We start from the raw sequence: 16,857 nt of genomic DNA, 5'->3' as shown, positions 1-16,857 counted from the left end.
AAGCATGAAGGAAAAAAACACTTAACCAGACAGGCGGACAGTCAGAAAGATGTCCCTGAACAGAAAATCTTGGCAGGTCCAGAAGTATCATGGGAGTTAGCCATGTTGGTGGTGCTGGCCATGGGGCAGCTCGGGCCATGATGTAGGGGGCATAATCCAGACAGAGCAGCAGCCACTGTGAGCATGAGGCAGATCTTGGCCAATTCAAGAAACCACAAGTGGTTTGGTATTGGGAGTTCAACATAGGGAGTGGTGTGAAAGCGTCTGCAGAAAGTAAAAATGCAGAAATAGCTTGGCAGTCTATAATGAAACCATTAACAACTGGACTTCACAAATTCAGGCTACAGGCTTTTGGGTGAAATGGGGTCACAGGGAGCAGGTAAAAATGAGAGGCACATACTTTTATTAAAGGAGAGTGGGGCTCCAGTTACCACAGCTGAGCTAGTCTTCAGTGGGGTTACATTTATCTTAGAGAATCCTTCCTCCCAAAGCATAGTGATGTGACCTTAGCCAGTGTGACATCTCTCCTGTTTTGGTAATGCTGGGTGCCCCACTGCCCTCTCTGAAAACCTTCTCTTTCTTTCTTTGGCTTCCCTTTCTCTTCCTGTCCTCAATCTCTGGCTTGTGTCTCCTGCCTTAGTGAGGACACTTAAACCCTGGTTCCTCATCCTCTGGAGGTTCCAAAGTGATACCACTGATGGGATGTGTCATTTGGTGTCTGGTGCTGTGTCCAACAGAACAACTCTGTGATGTAGGCTCTATTCTTATTCTTATATCACAGATGAGGATGTTGATGTTTAGGGAGGTGGGTGACTTGCCCAAAGTCACATAATCCTAGGTGGTGGAACAGAAATTTGAACCCACTTAAGTTCAACACGAAAGCCAAAACCCTATCACTACTCTGCTCTTCTCCCCAATATTTACTCTGAGATCCAGTTCTATGTTCCCTATTGTCTTCAGGATGTCTCTATCAAGATGTCCTCAGGAGCCACCAACTCAACATATCCAAGCCTGACTGTAGTCTATCGCAATCCCTCCTTCTCTGACTGGTCCAATCCATCCCCATCCTCCTAGGTTAAACAATTTGGAGTCATCCAGACACTGAATCTTGGCTCGCTCTTCCTTCAAAGCACACCTTCCATTTGTTATTTTCCTCCATTTCTACTGTATTGCTTTAACTCATTCCCTCATCTCTTGATCCATGGACGGTGGCCCCAGCCATCCAGATGGCACAGCCTCCTGGCAAGCAAAGTGGCAGAAAGGAGAATGGATGTTTGGACAGAAAAGCTAGACTTTCAATCTCATTTCTGCCAATTTCAAGCTAGGGGATCATGGCCAAGTTCCTACATCTGTAGTAAGGGATAATGTCAGCAGCCCCACAGGGAGGCTGTAAGGGTTAAAAATAATGTACATTAAAGCACACACTGAGATGCACACATGTAAGAGAGTCCCCCTAAACAATATAGGTTCTCACCCACCTCTTTGTACCTCAGTTTTCCCCATCTGTAAAATGGGGACAGTAGCACGTGCCTCATGGGTGGTAGGGAGAATAAAGGAGTCAGCATTTGTGGCCCATGAGAGCAGCACCCGGCACACAGTGAGCATCATGAAAGCTTTGGCTGTCATTACAGAAGGAAGCTCAGCTTCCCTTCTCTAAAGGCACAGAGCAGCAACCACCACTGCCTCCCTGCTTGGAACTGAATCAACACACATGTTCATTGTCCCTCGCCAGTCGGGAAGTGAGCTGACTCATGTGCTCATTGTTTTCCCTCTCTCTAGCAGCTGGCTCACTTAGACGCACACAGTAGGGCCTCAAAAATACCAACTGAATATCTCTTAAGGACTGTGCTCTCTTCAGAGGGATTCTTTGGCTAGCAATTTTGTTTTCCTATGCTTTCCTTTTTCTTTTCTCTTTTTTTGGAGTTTTTATTACAGACACATCTGGGCAGCTTCACAAGGCCTATTTTCAAACCTCATAAAATTACTGGAGGCGGGAGATGAATGCCCCGTTCTGCTGGAGTCTGGCAAACTGAATGGCACAGCAGCCTTCACCATGCTTTATAAGAAGCAAACAATCACAGCCAGGCTTTGTCGACAATGTGCTCAGATGGCGGCAAATTAGAAACGGTCAGGGCTCTGAGGGGCTTTGCCTCCAGAAGGGTTTCTTTCTGGGACTCAAGAGACCAGCTCTTCAAGGCCCAGTCTCTGCATATTGAACCCTGGATACCCCAGCCTGTCAAGGTGGTGTTTGCCCTGAGAAGTGCCCAGAATCCCTTCTGCTCTACTTTAAGCTAAATATTATGATATTGTCATTTCTAGATTTAAAGATGAGCCACCAATCATGATGAACAACATCCATCCAAACACATTCCATCCCACATGCAAACCCCCTTACGTGAGTCTCCGCGCCAGCACTTGCTCCTGAGACGTATCCTGTGTTTCACATCCTAGAAATTTTGTTGCTCTGGATATTTGCCAAGTCATTTATATCATGAGTTAGTGAGATACTGTGAAAATGACCATGGCTAAGTAAAAGGAAAGTTTGCTTTTGTGGTGCCAATGGGTTCCCACACTGGTATGTATTCACCAATATCCTCTTTTCTTTGAAAACATCAGTGGCACAACATGGATTCATTTTTAGCTTGCTATCTACCCTTAACTCACAGATTCACAGATACAAAGGGGAGTTATGAAGTTTGTCCAGACCAGGGATGGCAAATAGATGCCATCTCTGGAAACACTTCTAAGTGATCAACGGATAGTAGCTTCCAGAAGCACTGTATTGGGAAAGATACTCAGGTCAAGCCAGGGGTGATTAGCAATATCTGTCATGGGTACGGTGACAGAGTGGGGCTATGCACATGCCACTTATTTGCCATCCCAGACCATTTAACCCCTCTAGTCTTCAGATAAAAAAAAAGTTATATGATTCTTTCAAGATGGTACACAGAAAATGCTGGCAGGAAAGCAACACTCATATTGCCAGTTGTACTGTCTCTGCTTTCCAACCGGGGAATTGGTGTTCACTCCACCACCCACACTCCACCACTGAACAAAATTAGCAGATAAAGCAGGGTTATGGGGAGTGTGGCAGATGGAGAAAGGCAGCAAGAATCAAGGCTTTGAAAAACTGGGTAACAGGAAGCCACCAGGTGGGAGAAAAAGGCTAGCACACCAAGCTGGCCCCACACCAAGCTGGGTACACATCATTATTATTGTTCTTATTTTTCCAGGGTCTTGCTGTGTGCCTTCCCTTTCTATAACCAAGAAGCCACAGAGTTTCTGAGCTCCTGGGGAAGAAGGCGTAGGTAAGTCCATTGTAGCAAAAAGTCTCTGAATGACAGTCAGGAAACCAGCAGGGTAGTTTGTGGCACTCTGTGCACCTGCACCTGTGTGTGGGTGCAAGGATCAGCATACTTGTGCTTTTGGAAAGGAATGGGCACCAGTGCATGGCGAAGGAGCAGTGCCATATGCAACAATTGCCTAGCCAGCTATACAACTCCAGCGGCCACTGTGGTCCTGCCTGCCCCAAATCCATTTCCCTTCCTTGGATGAGAGCATGTTATTTTACTTTGAGTAATTAGCCATCTTTCACTCTCAGTCTATATATTTTAGGTGGGGCTGACTCCATCCTGGCTTCAGGACAAGGCATGTGACCCAGACTTAGCCAACCAGAGCATCATGGCCCAATGGACATAGGGATTGTTCAGGGATGGGTGCTTGATGTAACGAGAGCCAATGAGATCTGATTTCAAGCTTTCATTGGCATTATCAGGAAGAGATGTTCTCTCAGGCAACTTCAGACTGGGAGAATGATGTGGGGCTGCCGAGACCTCCACAATGTGAGGCAGGGAGGGATGTAACTGTCTAGGAGTGAAGCCAACAGAAGGAAAATAGAATCACAAGATGGATAACGAGCAAAGCTGATGTCACATTTGGGCACTGGTACATACCCATGCCTGAAGGCAGAGTTATCTCCAAAACATCTGTCACATGAGCCAATAAATTCCCAACTCTCCATAGTTTTTAGAGTTGGTTTTTTGTCATTTGCAACAACAAACGAATCTTGGACAATAATAAACCAAAGATTCATTTTCCACATAAGACGTACAGACCCCAATGTTTCTCCTTGGATCCAATTTATCCCAAAGAGCTGTGTTACCTGCAAGGAGCCCTGGATGTCCTTCCCCCCAACAATCACGAGTTCTGCCATGTCTTCTGCATGAGGAGTCCGGGCGTGGACGAACAGAGTCTTGCCCACTGCAGTTATGTTTCTCAGGGCCACTAAGCTGCCATCATTGTTCACCTTGAAGTATGGGCTTGAAACCTCATAGCGTAGCTTGTCATTTCCCTTACAGTCACTGAAGGTCACTAGGAAAAACAAAACAAAACAAACAAAAACAGAAAGAGCATGAGTAGGTTGGGCACCTTAGTCCTGGAGGTATCTCTGACCATTAAATGTGGATTACCACATCCCACCCCAGATCCTCAAACTCTCCCCCGTATCCCGCAGCACCCCCTTGTAGCCCCTTGGCTTGGATTGTGCTGAAGGACTTCATTTGATCAGGTCTTTGATCACCTCCCATGCCCCAGGCAGGTGCGAAGCACCTAGGATGCAGAGATAAACAGAACTGCATCCCCGTCCTTGGGTGTGGTGAGTGAAGCCTACAGTCAGGTAGGGAAGAGTGACTTTGAGGGACATGCTTTAATCCTGTATGTATGAGGTGCTGTGGCTGAACCAGAGAGCTCAGGAGCCTTGATGGACAGCTTCACAGAGACAATATTTGAGCCAGTTTATGAAGAATGAGTGGGCAATTAGAAGGCCCCCATGAGGGTGGGGGGCATTCTACATTACTCAAGGCATGGGGGTGGTGGTGAAACAACAAAATGGACTCAGAGAAAGAAAACTAACTTGGTGCAGCTGGATCAGAGGTAAATTTGAAATGGGGCAGAGATGTTGGGATGAAGAAGGAGAGGCTGGAAATAGAGATGAACATGTCCTTTGGGACAAATTGGGAAATGCCACTAAGTTAGGGCACTATTCAGTCGCCTTGGACTATTTTTAGCTTGGAATGGGTCAAAGTCAGGTGTGTCTTCTGGTTCCACTGGAAAACAGTGCTTCCCAAGGGTGGGGTGCATCAGGATCACACGGTAGAGTTTTAAAAATCCCAAAGACCTGATCCAGAGATTCTAATTTAGTAGCTCTGGGTTCTAGAGAGTGGTTTGGAGAAGGGAAGAAGAGAAGCCAAGAAAACCAGTTAGTCCAGTGTTGTACCGATGGCCCAGCTTAAGGCAGTGGCTGGAGAGCTGTGAGTGAAATTCCTACAGTTGAATGGCTAAGTCACATGTGGGAAGGAATAGGGAAAATCAGCTGTCTTTGAGGGTAAGCACAGAATTGTACTACTTGCTTTCTTCTCCCACCTTGCTTTTGTTTTCTTACCTCTCTGCTGAACAGGCTTGTTTGTTTGTTTAGTGAATCTTTAACTGAACACAGCATAGATTCAGAAAAGTGCATAAATCAGAATGCACAACTTGGTGAACTTTCACCAAGCAGGCACACTCGTATACCCGGAGCCCAGGCTCAGATGCAAAATATTCCAGTCCCCCTTCCCCACCTTGATGAATAAAATTCCCCACCGGAGGCTACACTCTGCTGACTTGTAATTCCAGAGATTGGTTCCACCTGCATTTGCACTGATCCTACACTGTGCTCTTTTGTGTGTGGATTCTTTCCTTCAACATTCTGTTTGTGAGATTCATCCATGTGGCTGTGAGTGAAAGCAGTTTATCCTAATATAGTATTCCAGCACATGGCTATACTGAGCTTATCTATGCTACTGTTGATGGGCATCTGGGCTATTTCCAGTTTGGGGTTCTTAAAATATTGTTAGTAGGAACTTTCTTGTGTGTCTTTTGGTGACAACATCTACATAGGTCTGAGTATACCGTTAAAGCCATATAAATGTCTGATGAACTAAGCTGATCTTTCTATTGTAGAAAAATAATTTAAAAAAATTTTATTTTTGTTTTTAAAGATTGGCATCTGAGCTAACATCTGTTGCCAATCTCTTCTTTTTCCTTCTTTTTCTCCCCAAAGCCCCCCAGTACATAGCTGTAGATCCTCCTGGTTGTGCTATGTGGGATGCCGCCTCAGCATGGCCTGATGAGCCACGCTAGGTCCATGCCCAGAATCTGAACTGACAAAACCCTGGGCCACCGAAGCAGAGCATGTGAACTTAACCACTTGGCCATAGGGCTAGTCCCTGGGAAGATAATTCTTATGGTGATAATAATCATATTAGCTGATAATGATAATAGTTAATGTGAATTGACCACTTTCCACACAGGAGGCTCAGTGCTAAGCATTTTACATACATCGTCTTATTTAATCTTTACAATGACAATGAATGAGGTACTATTTTGATACCCCCCACACACAGTTTAAAGATAAGGTACCTGAGGCTTGAGAGGGCAAAGAAGGTGCCTAACACACACAGTTTGTAAATGACGAAATCAAGATTTGAACCGTGGTCCATTTGCCTTTCATTACTACATGTTTCAATAAAGACAAAGCCCTATGTAGAAAACACCCTTCCTGACATCCCATCAGAATCTGAATACAAGGACATGAGCACCCAGTTCAGTCCTGCTCCCATGTTCCCACCCAGCCCTGAAGTGCATCTCATGGTGCCACCTTGAGATCTCTCTGCTTCAGGGCTCCAGTGCCTTTTCTGGCTACTCAGTCAGCTTTAGGGCATCTCTGTATGGACATGCAATTGGCCTCGTGGGAGTCTCAGTTCTCAAATACTTGCTAACTTTCTCTGACCATCTTGGTAGCCAAGATTAACTGGGCATGCCTGGTCTCAGTTTTGGAAGTGAACTGTGAAGGAGAGACATGAAGGTTGCTTTCATTGTCATCATCAATTAGCATTCATCCACTGGAGGCACACTGCTCAAATGACAGGCCCACTGGGACCATGTTGCCTAGATTGCCAGGATGTTGGTTCTGGCCCTGGCCCCCAGGCAGGATCAAGGAAGACAGTCTCAGCTGGGGAGGACTGGGAGAAAAGAAGGCATACAAAAATTTTGGGGGTTTCTAGTTCCTTCCTTCCTTCTTTCCCTCCTTCTTTCCTCTCCTTCTTTCTCCCCTCCTTCCTTCCTTCCTTCTTTCTTTGTTTCGTTCCTTCCTTTCTCTCTTAAATCCATTCCTTCCTTCCACAAATATTTACTAAGAGCCTATATTATACTAGATGTTGAGGTTGAGCAAAGATGGACACAGTCCCTGGCTTGAAGTCTAGTAGAGGAGACAGACATTAACCCAGACATTAACTCCTTATTAGTAGTAGGGGACATATTCCAGGCAGACAGAATCACAACACGGGCAAAGGTCCTGTGGCATTCATGGAACTGCAAAAAAGCCAGTGACATGGGCACAGAGAGCAAGGGAGAAAGCAAGGAAAAGAGAGTAGAAATAACACGGGCCTGGGAAATGTGGGACCTGGAAGGCCACATAAAGAATAAGTTCTTGAAGGAAGCTTTGGATCCTCCCTTCGCAACTACAGAACCAACTTGTCTTCACTTGACTCTCAGACAACTATGGTCCCCCATTGCAAATGATGCCAGCGCTCAAGGCTCTCCATGTCCTGGCTGCCCACCGGCCTCCCCTCTGGCCTCCATCTTCACTGGGTACCTTGCACATTGCCCACACCTGAGCCTGCCTACACCTATTGTCCTTTCCTGCCCCATGGCTCATATTGCTCCCCTGTGTGGAAAATACTTCCCACCCTCCTCACTTGGTTAACTCTTAATCATTCTTTAAGAGTCAGCTCAAGCAACTTCTCCAAACACTCTCTTTGTGTTCCCAGAGTTCCCTGTACATAGGACCTTTTATATCATGTTGCATAAACATATCTACTTTACATATCTGTTTTCCCCATCAGAACCAAGATCAAAAGTGGACTTATTCTTTTATTCATCTCTATGTCTCCAGCAATGAACAGCATGCTTTTCCGTACAGCAGGCCATCAATAACAATTCCACTAAACTCAATTACTCTCCTTGGGAAAAATGATGCTCTAGTGCTGGTTGAGTGGGGTACCTCTTCCATGCTGGGAGCAGGAGATGCTGCAGGCAAGGCCAGGAATTGAGAACAAAGGCCCCTAGTCACCTCTTGTCCTGGCTGAGCCCAGTACTAGGGATGGGTAGGAAAGGAAGGACTCAACCACGCTCTTCCCTGACTTCCCAGGCTCTTTATGCTTCCATTCATGAGAGCACTTAGCCTCCCCGTGCTTAGCTTTGACTTAGCTCATTGGTGAAGACAGGGGTGGTGTCTTATCTTTCTCCATAATCCCAATAAATCTGTGCAAATCCCCAAAGCATAGCTGGGATCAGTGTGTGCATGTTGCATTAATGAATGTTTTGACCCATAACAGTAACAACGTCTACCATTTATTGAGTGGCATCTGAGTGCTCGGTTCTGTGCCAAGGACTGTACATTGAGTCTCTCCTAGAGAGAATTGCCTCATAGCAATTCTAATCTACAACAGCAATTCTCAACTTTTTTTTTATTATTATCTACCCCCCAGGAGCCTTTTAAAAATTTTGCCTAATTGCCACCACTCTCATGAAACTTTAATGTCATAGAAATACTGCATATCTGGTTATTTTCTGCATGTATAGCTATGCTTTACACACCCACAAAGTACAATTTTTTTCCTCTCCCCCAAGAATCCATGTCATCCATTTGGGGGCAATATAGCCCCACTGAGAATGCATAATCTATAAGCATCATTTTCCATTTTACAGGAGAAGAGACAGAGCTTCGGAAAGATTGACTAACTTGCTCAAGATCACACATCCAGAAAAAACAAGAACCTGTCCCCAGTCTGATCTGGCTGCCTCTAGAGTTCAAGCTCTCAGCACATCTATTTCCCAGGAAGGGATGAATGAGAGGGAAAAGGGCAGTTGGGGCATCCCAAAGGCCACTCACTTATCCCTCCAGTATCGTCAGAGGTACCAATGAGGGCCTACTGACAGAACAGATCTACATTCGGGACCTGGCACATTGTAGGCACTCAATATATTCTAGCTTCCTTCCCAAACTGCTGTATCAAATAACTACGGTTTACATAATTGGGCCTTTGTTTATTTTAGACACATTTTACCAATTCAAGAGCAGATGCTGTAGACTGTGGTTCTTTTTCAAGGCTGTGAGAATCACCTGGAGAGCATTTAAAAAAAATAGCGATAGTTGCTCCAACCCCCAACCGAGATTCTCATATAACTGGGCTGGGCTGGGTCCACAAGCATCTCTTTAAAGCTCCCTAGCCTAAATGTGACTCAGCCAGGGCCAGGAACCAGGACCTCAGACAATGGATTACTTGTCAAGATGCCAGGTTTCCACATTTCCCAGCCATTCCTGGTATAGAGAGGCGGTGGGGGACCTAGCAAGCCGGGAATTGCTATTGCCACGCCCTAAGAAAGGGCAGTTTTAACAGTAGGTTTCTAAACCCTTTTCCAATCCTGGTTCATGTGCAGCAGCCCTGTGACCTTGGGCAAACCATCCATCCTCTTTACACCTCAATGTCTTCATCTGTAAAGTGGGACAAATAATATTACCTCCCTCACAGATGCTATAAGTCTTATGGTGAGCATTAAACAAAATAATATGTACCTACAGGCCTAATGCACTTAGGGCAGATCTTAATGCTAATTGAATAAGAATTATTATCATCATTATCATCATTATTCCTGTAATTCTGGGCATGAAGGAAGTTGCCTTTTCCTTTCCCTACATAGCTTCCTTCTTCCAGCTGGTTTTCTGCCTGCCTTCTGGGTCCTTCTACCTCTTTCTAGTCAGGTACCTGTGCTCCAGCCTGCTGGGCCATGTGCGGTTACCATGGAGATGGTTACTATAGGCATCTCGGCTGAGGCTAAAGAAGTGAGGCAGATGATTCTGATCCAGTCTCACTCATCTTTGAATTCTCCCACTTTTCTTGGCAAAGCCCTGCCTATGTCACGTGAGAGATTGCGAAGGAAAAATGACATCAAAGGAGTGATATTACAGTGCCCTGTCCACAACAGGCTCAACAAAGTTTCACTAAACATTCTTCAAACGGACTATTTGTAAAGATAACTTCGGACAAATCTAAGGTATTACTTTTCCTAAAAGAATGACACTACACTGAGAGCTTTACACTCATTATTGCAATGATTTTTCACATTATCAATCTGAGGTCGGTACTTTTATTTTCCCATTTGGAAACTGAGAGGTGAGTGGTGAGGTTGGATGAGGTCAAAGCCACACAGTTAGTTCATGCTAATCTGCCTGGTGATTGTCTTCCTTTCTTCATTCACTCAGCTTCCAGCCTCACAATGTCACCACACCTTCACCCTTGATCTACTATCCACCTAATATATTTCTTTTAATTGTGTCACATTATTTATTTATAAAATTATTTGAAGATAAACCTTTAAAATACACATTGGATGTGTCAGATGTATTTTTTTCTAATAATGTTAAAATACATCTAAGGAGTCAAATAAAAACATGTTTGTCCTTATACGCACTAAAACCCTTACAATGATGTGAGTTCTCCCCTCCGTAAATGCTGGCCTGGGCTACATTCCTTTCTGCATATCCCTCACTGAGACAAATTCATGCCCAGCTCCACCCTTCTCAGGCTTTTAATCTAGGAGGGATCTGATCTAATCACATATGATTATCTGATATAATCTAGGAGGGCGTCTGATATTTGAAATAATATATCTAACCTAACTAACGCGGGCTTGAGAAAGACACAAACCTTAGAAAAGGCAGAAATCTAGACTGTGTCAATGATAGTGACTTTGGTATCTGAAATATATAAATACTTAATCAAAGGAGAAATAATTCACCCACACCCTTTTTTTCTTCTTCCTCCTGGAGAAAACTGACTATACTCCCCACTGATTATAGTCTCACCTTAAATTCCCTATGAAAGGGTGCAACTGATGGCACCAGCCCAGCATCGTCTCCTCTTATTAATTTGATGCAACCAAAGCGTCAATGATTCTCAAACTTTTAAACAGAGATCCAGCCAGTGCAGGTTTCAGGGCACAGAGTTCAAAGAACATATTAAAGATGAATTGAATAGTTTATGTCTATCTATTTAAAAGATGTTTGTTTCTATAGAGACAACCTCCTAAGTAGCTCGGAAGACACCACGAAGATAATTGAAAGGAAAAATTCTAATAAACAATTAAACTTGTGAATAAATATTCAAAACCTCTGTCTGAGGGGGAAATGAACTATTTGCACAATTCTGAACCTGCAAAGGACTTCCTTACATAGTTTATCACGGTGACATTTAAAATAGCTTCTGGAAAGAAAATAAAATTATACATATAATATACTGTACATGGGGATTTATTGGAATCAATGGCACATCATTCTTTGAGATAATCTTTGAACACCCCAGGAGAAGGAAGGGGAAACTGAAAACTCCCCACCTGGGGGAAAATGCAAATTAGACAAATGGCACCACTCAGAGTTTCAATTATGCTTTCAGCGTGTTTCCACTCAAAATGTCCTCTGGGCTTAATGCAAATGTCACAAAAAGACAAACTTTAACGAGGAGACAAAACCACAATTGAAATGGGAAGTTTGGCACGTGAATTAAGGGGCTTAATCTTCCTGACCTTGATTTTATGCTTTCTTCTTTCTTTCTTTCGAATGTGGTTCTTAGGGATGAAAACCCAAAAGTATAGATTTCTTACCATCTAGAAATGTGGGAGGGAGCAAATTAAGCTGTATTATGATCTGAGGAAATACGAAAATGCAGATGAATTTAAATTTGTCTGAAAAATATAGAGCAGTCCTGCTCATGCAGATAGGTGTGAACCAATATATGGAATTCGTGCTATACCTATGTGTTTTGGGGTCAATCTGTGACCTATACACTCACATCTTAGATGGGCAAATGGTTCTAAATACATTGTATACATTCACAGAGACTTGCAAATCGGTCTGCACATAGGTGGGAGGGCCTCTCAGAGTTGGTGGTCAGACTACTTGCACACCCCGTGCAAGGCTGTATGTGGATCAGTATGGCTGTGGGCTCTGAATCAGTCATCCTGGGTGCTGTATCCCTCTCACAGACAGATATGCTTGGATCTACTTGTAGCAATCTATGCTCGCACACAGAAGAGAGTGGTTTGTTTCGGTAGAATGCTGGTATTAAAAAGCAAAATTCAACTGAATAAATGTTAAATATCTTGTTGGCTTTATTCAATGATTCATGAATTGAGCAGCATCCCATCCAGCAGATAGAAAGGAGCTCAGAAGAGCTGTACAGAATCAAACACTTTTATAGACAAAAGCAAATAGGACAGGGAAGTTACTAGCAAAGAGCGAACTGTTTGTGGCAAGGTCACCTTCCTTTAGGGGACTGCAGGGGTCTGTCAGGAAGATGGCTTCCCTAGTGCCCACCAGGTAATTCCAGATTGACTCATTTAAGATTCCACCCCTGGGAGAGGTGGAAACTATAATTAAGTCAGGTACCAAATCTCAGTTTGGTGCCATGAGGCTTAGCACAAGTGACTCCATTTGGGCCCTACTGCTTTTTTTTTTTTTTCAACCCTTATAAAAGAAAAAGTCCTGATCTATAGCATTTGCCAATGTCGATGGTGTAAATATTCTAAATAAGATTTCAGCTATCAATGTGCCTTCAACTGGCTTGCAGATTTCCTAAAAACTTAACAATTGGCTCTCAGGAGTTAGAGCACTAGTTGGCTCCAGCTCACCACTCAGACCAGGCAATGACTGTGCAGCAGAATATAAATTGTTTGCTCTCCCTTAGACTATACGAGCTATCCCAGTACTCCTGGCCCAGTTATTAAAACAGAATTCAGTTGTTCCATTAGCAGGAAGGGCCTGCACATTGGTTGGTCTGCAGTCTTTGCTGGGGCATGGAAAGCATGCCTTTCTGATAACTGAAGTAGCACTTAGTTCAGAAACATCAGATGGACTCTCCCCAGGATACAGACCAAGACTTAATTGCTTTTCACATCCCTCAGTATCCCCACTGGTGTCCAGAGGTGCCAACTTCCTTTAAGGGAACTCACAGGGCTTAGTCCAGAGGCTCTTTCGACATGCCCAAGTGAGAGAAACAGAAAGCATTCCTTTTGGTTTCCCTGAATACTCTCATTTCTCAAGCATTCTAGTCAATCAAGCTTTCATTACCATATGTTGAGTCCCACCCGCACTGGGCCAGGTCCCTGGAGGATACAACAGGCGTATCCTCCAGCCTTGATTCATTCTACCCTCCTGATTCCTGGACGCATTCAACTGTATCTTGTGCTGTTTGTTTGGCTTGGAGTCAGCACTGACATCCGCAGAGCTTCTGTAAGTTTCTTGGCATGTTCCTAACCATGGCTGATTAATCCAGGAGTGGATTTCACCTCCAAAGACTTTGTAGATTTGACAGGTGCAGAATGCACATAAAACGGTCTTAACATCATCTTATGTTTCAATTCCAACTTTGATAAAATAGAGTTTCAGTTCTATCATGTTAGCCAAAGAGATCGTAATGAATGAGTCCGTCAAGTGATCTTCAGCAGAAACCTATTTTGGCCATGTAAACCCTTAAGGGCTTCCTCTCAGAAAAAGACAGAACCCACATCTGCTTTCAGGGAATTTTCTCTGCTTACCATTAGAAACTGAGCTGCTAGCTCTGAATCTAGTCTTTTCTGTCAGGGTCTTAGATTTTCCTCTTGTTATAGATTCTTTAAAACATGGCAGATTGTTTCCTGAAAGAATACTGCACATCCTCAATCCCATGGTGGTTATAATCACTATGAATTTGTATTTCAAATTGGGATTACTTTATATGGCATGACGCCTGACACAATACACGCTCAACCCTGTTTGTTGAATGAATAAATACCAGAACTGCAACTTGACTGCTAAGCAAATTTGAAACTCCCCGAAAAAAACTGAGAACGATGGCCCAAACTCATGTGAAGATTTGAGTAAGTTGATTTGAAAGTCACTCAATCAGCGAAACAGGAATCTCAGATTCAGCAACTTTGAGAATCACCAAATCTCAAATTTAGAGATCCCCTCTCAGTGTCTTCACATTACTAGCACGTCTCTTACACAGCCCTTAGTTTTTGACTTATCTAGTCATTATGTGCACACCTGTCTCCCGCCCTATGAGTGTCTATATGGTAAGTTAATGAGAAGAGAGATTTGCTTCACTACAGCTTTTATGATATTTAGTCTTGCAGTCAGAGTTGTCTGGAAACATGTGGCATGGTGTCCTGGATGGACCTAAATTGAGAAGCAGATCTTGATTGTGTCTGATGCTCTGGCAGTCCTGTCACTTCCCAAGTTCTTCTCTATTGCATGAGCAGATATACACAGGGAGGACGGAACCTATAGGGAGGATAACTTCTGTGTGGGCATCTAGAGAGATTTAGAACCAGAAGGAAGTTGGAGAGGAGAACACAAAATTGGCTTCCTGGTCAGGCACCATGGGTCTGTGGTTCGTGGAAAGACTAAGCTATATATACAAGCTCAAAGAATCACAAACCACAGGTGATTTAGGTAACCTCAAGCACCACTACTCTGGTCCTTAATAACAAACTGTTGTGGTAAATGGTGGCTTGGCCCCATTTCTGAATGGAATATAGCCTGGCTTTGCTCTGGTGCCATAAAAACTAAAGAAGCTTTAGGGTCTTTTGACATCTTGAGGGGTTCGTGGCCTTGGGGATCCTAGAGATAAACTTTGAGAAGCAGCCTTCTCACAGAGGGCAGTGGGGAAGCACTTCCTTCAAGAACTTCCCAGGAATATTCATCAGTAAAGAGAACAGAAGGAGAGATCAGAAAAAAAATAAACTGTCAGTTTGTATGAGAGATTCCCTGCGGTCTTCCAGAAGTAACCAGAAGGGAGGAGAGTGGGTTGAGGTCCTACAGTTGTGCAGGTGGGGGCTACAAGCAGGTGCAGTGCAAACATTAATATTTGCATGCCCTCATTATTGACCAAATGCTGCAAAAGCCTGAAGAAATTCGGGTTACCATTTGGAAAGTCTAGTTCATTTTGAATGAAATAATTTGTTTGTCACTGGATACTTTCAAGTGGAACCTAAATGACTGTTCAGCAGGAATGTTGTGGAAGAGATTCTAGCATTGGATGATGTCTCTTACAGTTGGGAAATTCTATTATTCTAAATCTCAACATATTCACCCATTAACCCATTAAAATACCATTTGTTCACTTACAATGTGCAAGATTGTAGGCAGTAAGGGATAAATGCCAACAAAAAGGTGAATAGGGTGTATTATCTGCCTTCATGATATTCAGAATCTAGAAGGTTGGACCACACAATCACTTGGAGGGCTGTCCGGTTGAAGAATGGGTGCTCCGTTTCTTAATTGTGTCAAAAGACCAAAAAATCACCACAGAGTAGAAGTTACAAGCAAGTAGATCATAGTTCAATACAATAAATTATGTCTAGCAGCGAGAGAAAGTCAACCAATGAGCAGCCTCATCATTACCGGAAGCATCCAAGGTGAAGGATTATAAACAAGTATATCTCACTTTACTGAAGAGTTGTGCTCTCTGAAAATTGCTTAGAAAGCAAATTTCTGTATAGTTTTCCTATATTTTGTTATAAAATTGAGCGTGTTCTTCTAGACAACGTTTTGGCCTTAAGTCACAATAAAACCATATTTAAGAATGCAGAAACACATTAAAAGCATTTGAAGGAATGAATTATAACTTTTCAGGTAAATATTGATACTAATTCATAAACCAAATAGTAAAACTATGCAAATCATGTGAGCAAATTTTTTAATCGTCTATGAGAGTTTGAAGATCTAATTCTAAAGATGACCACTATCAATTTAGCAAAACTGAGCATCTTGGATCTAAAGGTCCTTTAGTTTTAATTCAGTCTCTTCCCTAGAACACTAAGCAGGATGATCAAGTGTTCTCTTTCTAGGCTTCCCTAGAAACTGTTGGATTTTAGAAGGGATGAAGATGACTTGGAGATGAAGGCAGGTAGGAGTGCAGCAGTGGTAACCCAACATTTAGAAATAAATACAATGTCCAAGATGAGCAAACAAACAAACAGAAATCCTGCGAAATGAGTCTTCCAAGAATTGAATCAGCTTCTTAGTTTTAAATATTGAAATAGATGTATAAGTGCTATCATGAATAGAGAAGACAAGGTCCCATTTTGTAAAAAAGGTTAAAAATCTATGATCTGAAGCAGTAGTCTGTAAACAACGATCTGTGAACATTCCAACCTGGAGGAGGAAGGTGGATTCTGGGAGGAGAGCAACTAACCATTAAGCTTTTAACAAAATATCAGGAACATCATAGACATTCAATAAGTGCTACCCCCTCACCCCAATCCTCATCTGATAGTTCAGCCGTTCTACAGAAGGGGAAATGAGGGTGTGCTTGGAGAGGCTGAGTTGCCCGTGGTGCAAAGGTTAATGATAGAACTGGAGTTCAAACCCAGTTTCATCACACTCCACACTTTTCATTACACCACTCTGTGTTCTCCAAATCCTATATTTGAAAAATTCTCCAAGAATTAGTGAGTGAAGAAGAGGAGACTTTTCCCCACATAAAATTTAACAAACCAATCTTTCCTGGGTTAGTTTCCCAACCTACTTGATCCACAAAAATGGATAAGTTGGCTGGGTATCAAACATTTGCAAAATGTCAGACTTTGATTTATGACCTAGCTGAGAATGCTGGTAAGTCATCATTCACCCAGTCTGTCCTAGTTCAGTGACTATAAATGGCTGTGGCATCAAAGAGTGCTGGTTCATATAAACATACTTTGGGAATTATTTGGGGCATT

General features: G+C 43.2%; 1 protein-coding gene across 1 annotated transcript in view; it reads right to left on the bottom strand.

Moving 5' to 3' along the window:
- CDH13 (cadherin 13) overlaps positions 1-16,857 on the bottom strand; it is a 1,002,245-nt gene that overhangs the window by 617,858 nt on the left and 367,530 nt on the right. The window contains exon 3 of the mRNA XM_070613929.1: positions 4,163-4,371. Coding sequence (XP_070470030.1) covers positions 4,163-4,371 — 209 coding nt within the window. The remainder of the gene's footprint in view (positions 1-4,162; positions 4,372-16,857) is intronic.

The sequence above is a fragment of the Equus przewalskii genome, chromosome 3 (genome assembly GCF_037783145.1).
Source record: "Equus przewalskii isolate Varuska chromosome 3, EquPr2, whole genome shotgun sequence".
In the NCBI taxonomy this organism is placed as follows: Eukaryota; Metazoa; Chordata; class Mammalia; order Perissodactyla; family Equidae; genus Equus; species Equus przewalskii.
This window is presented reverse-complemented; position numbering and strand designations above follow the sequence as displayed.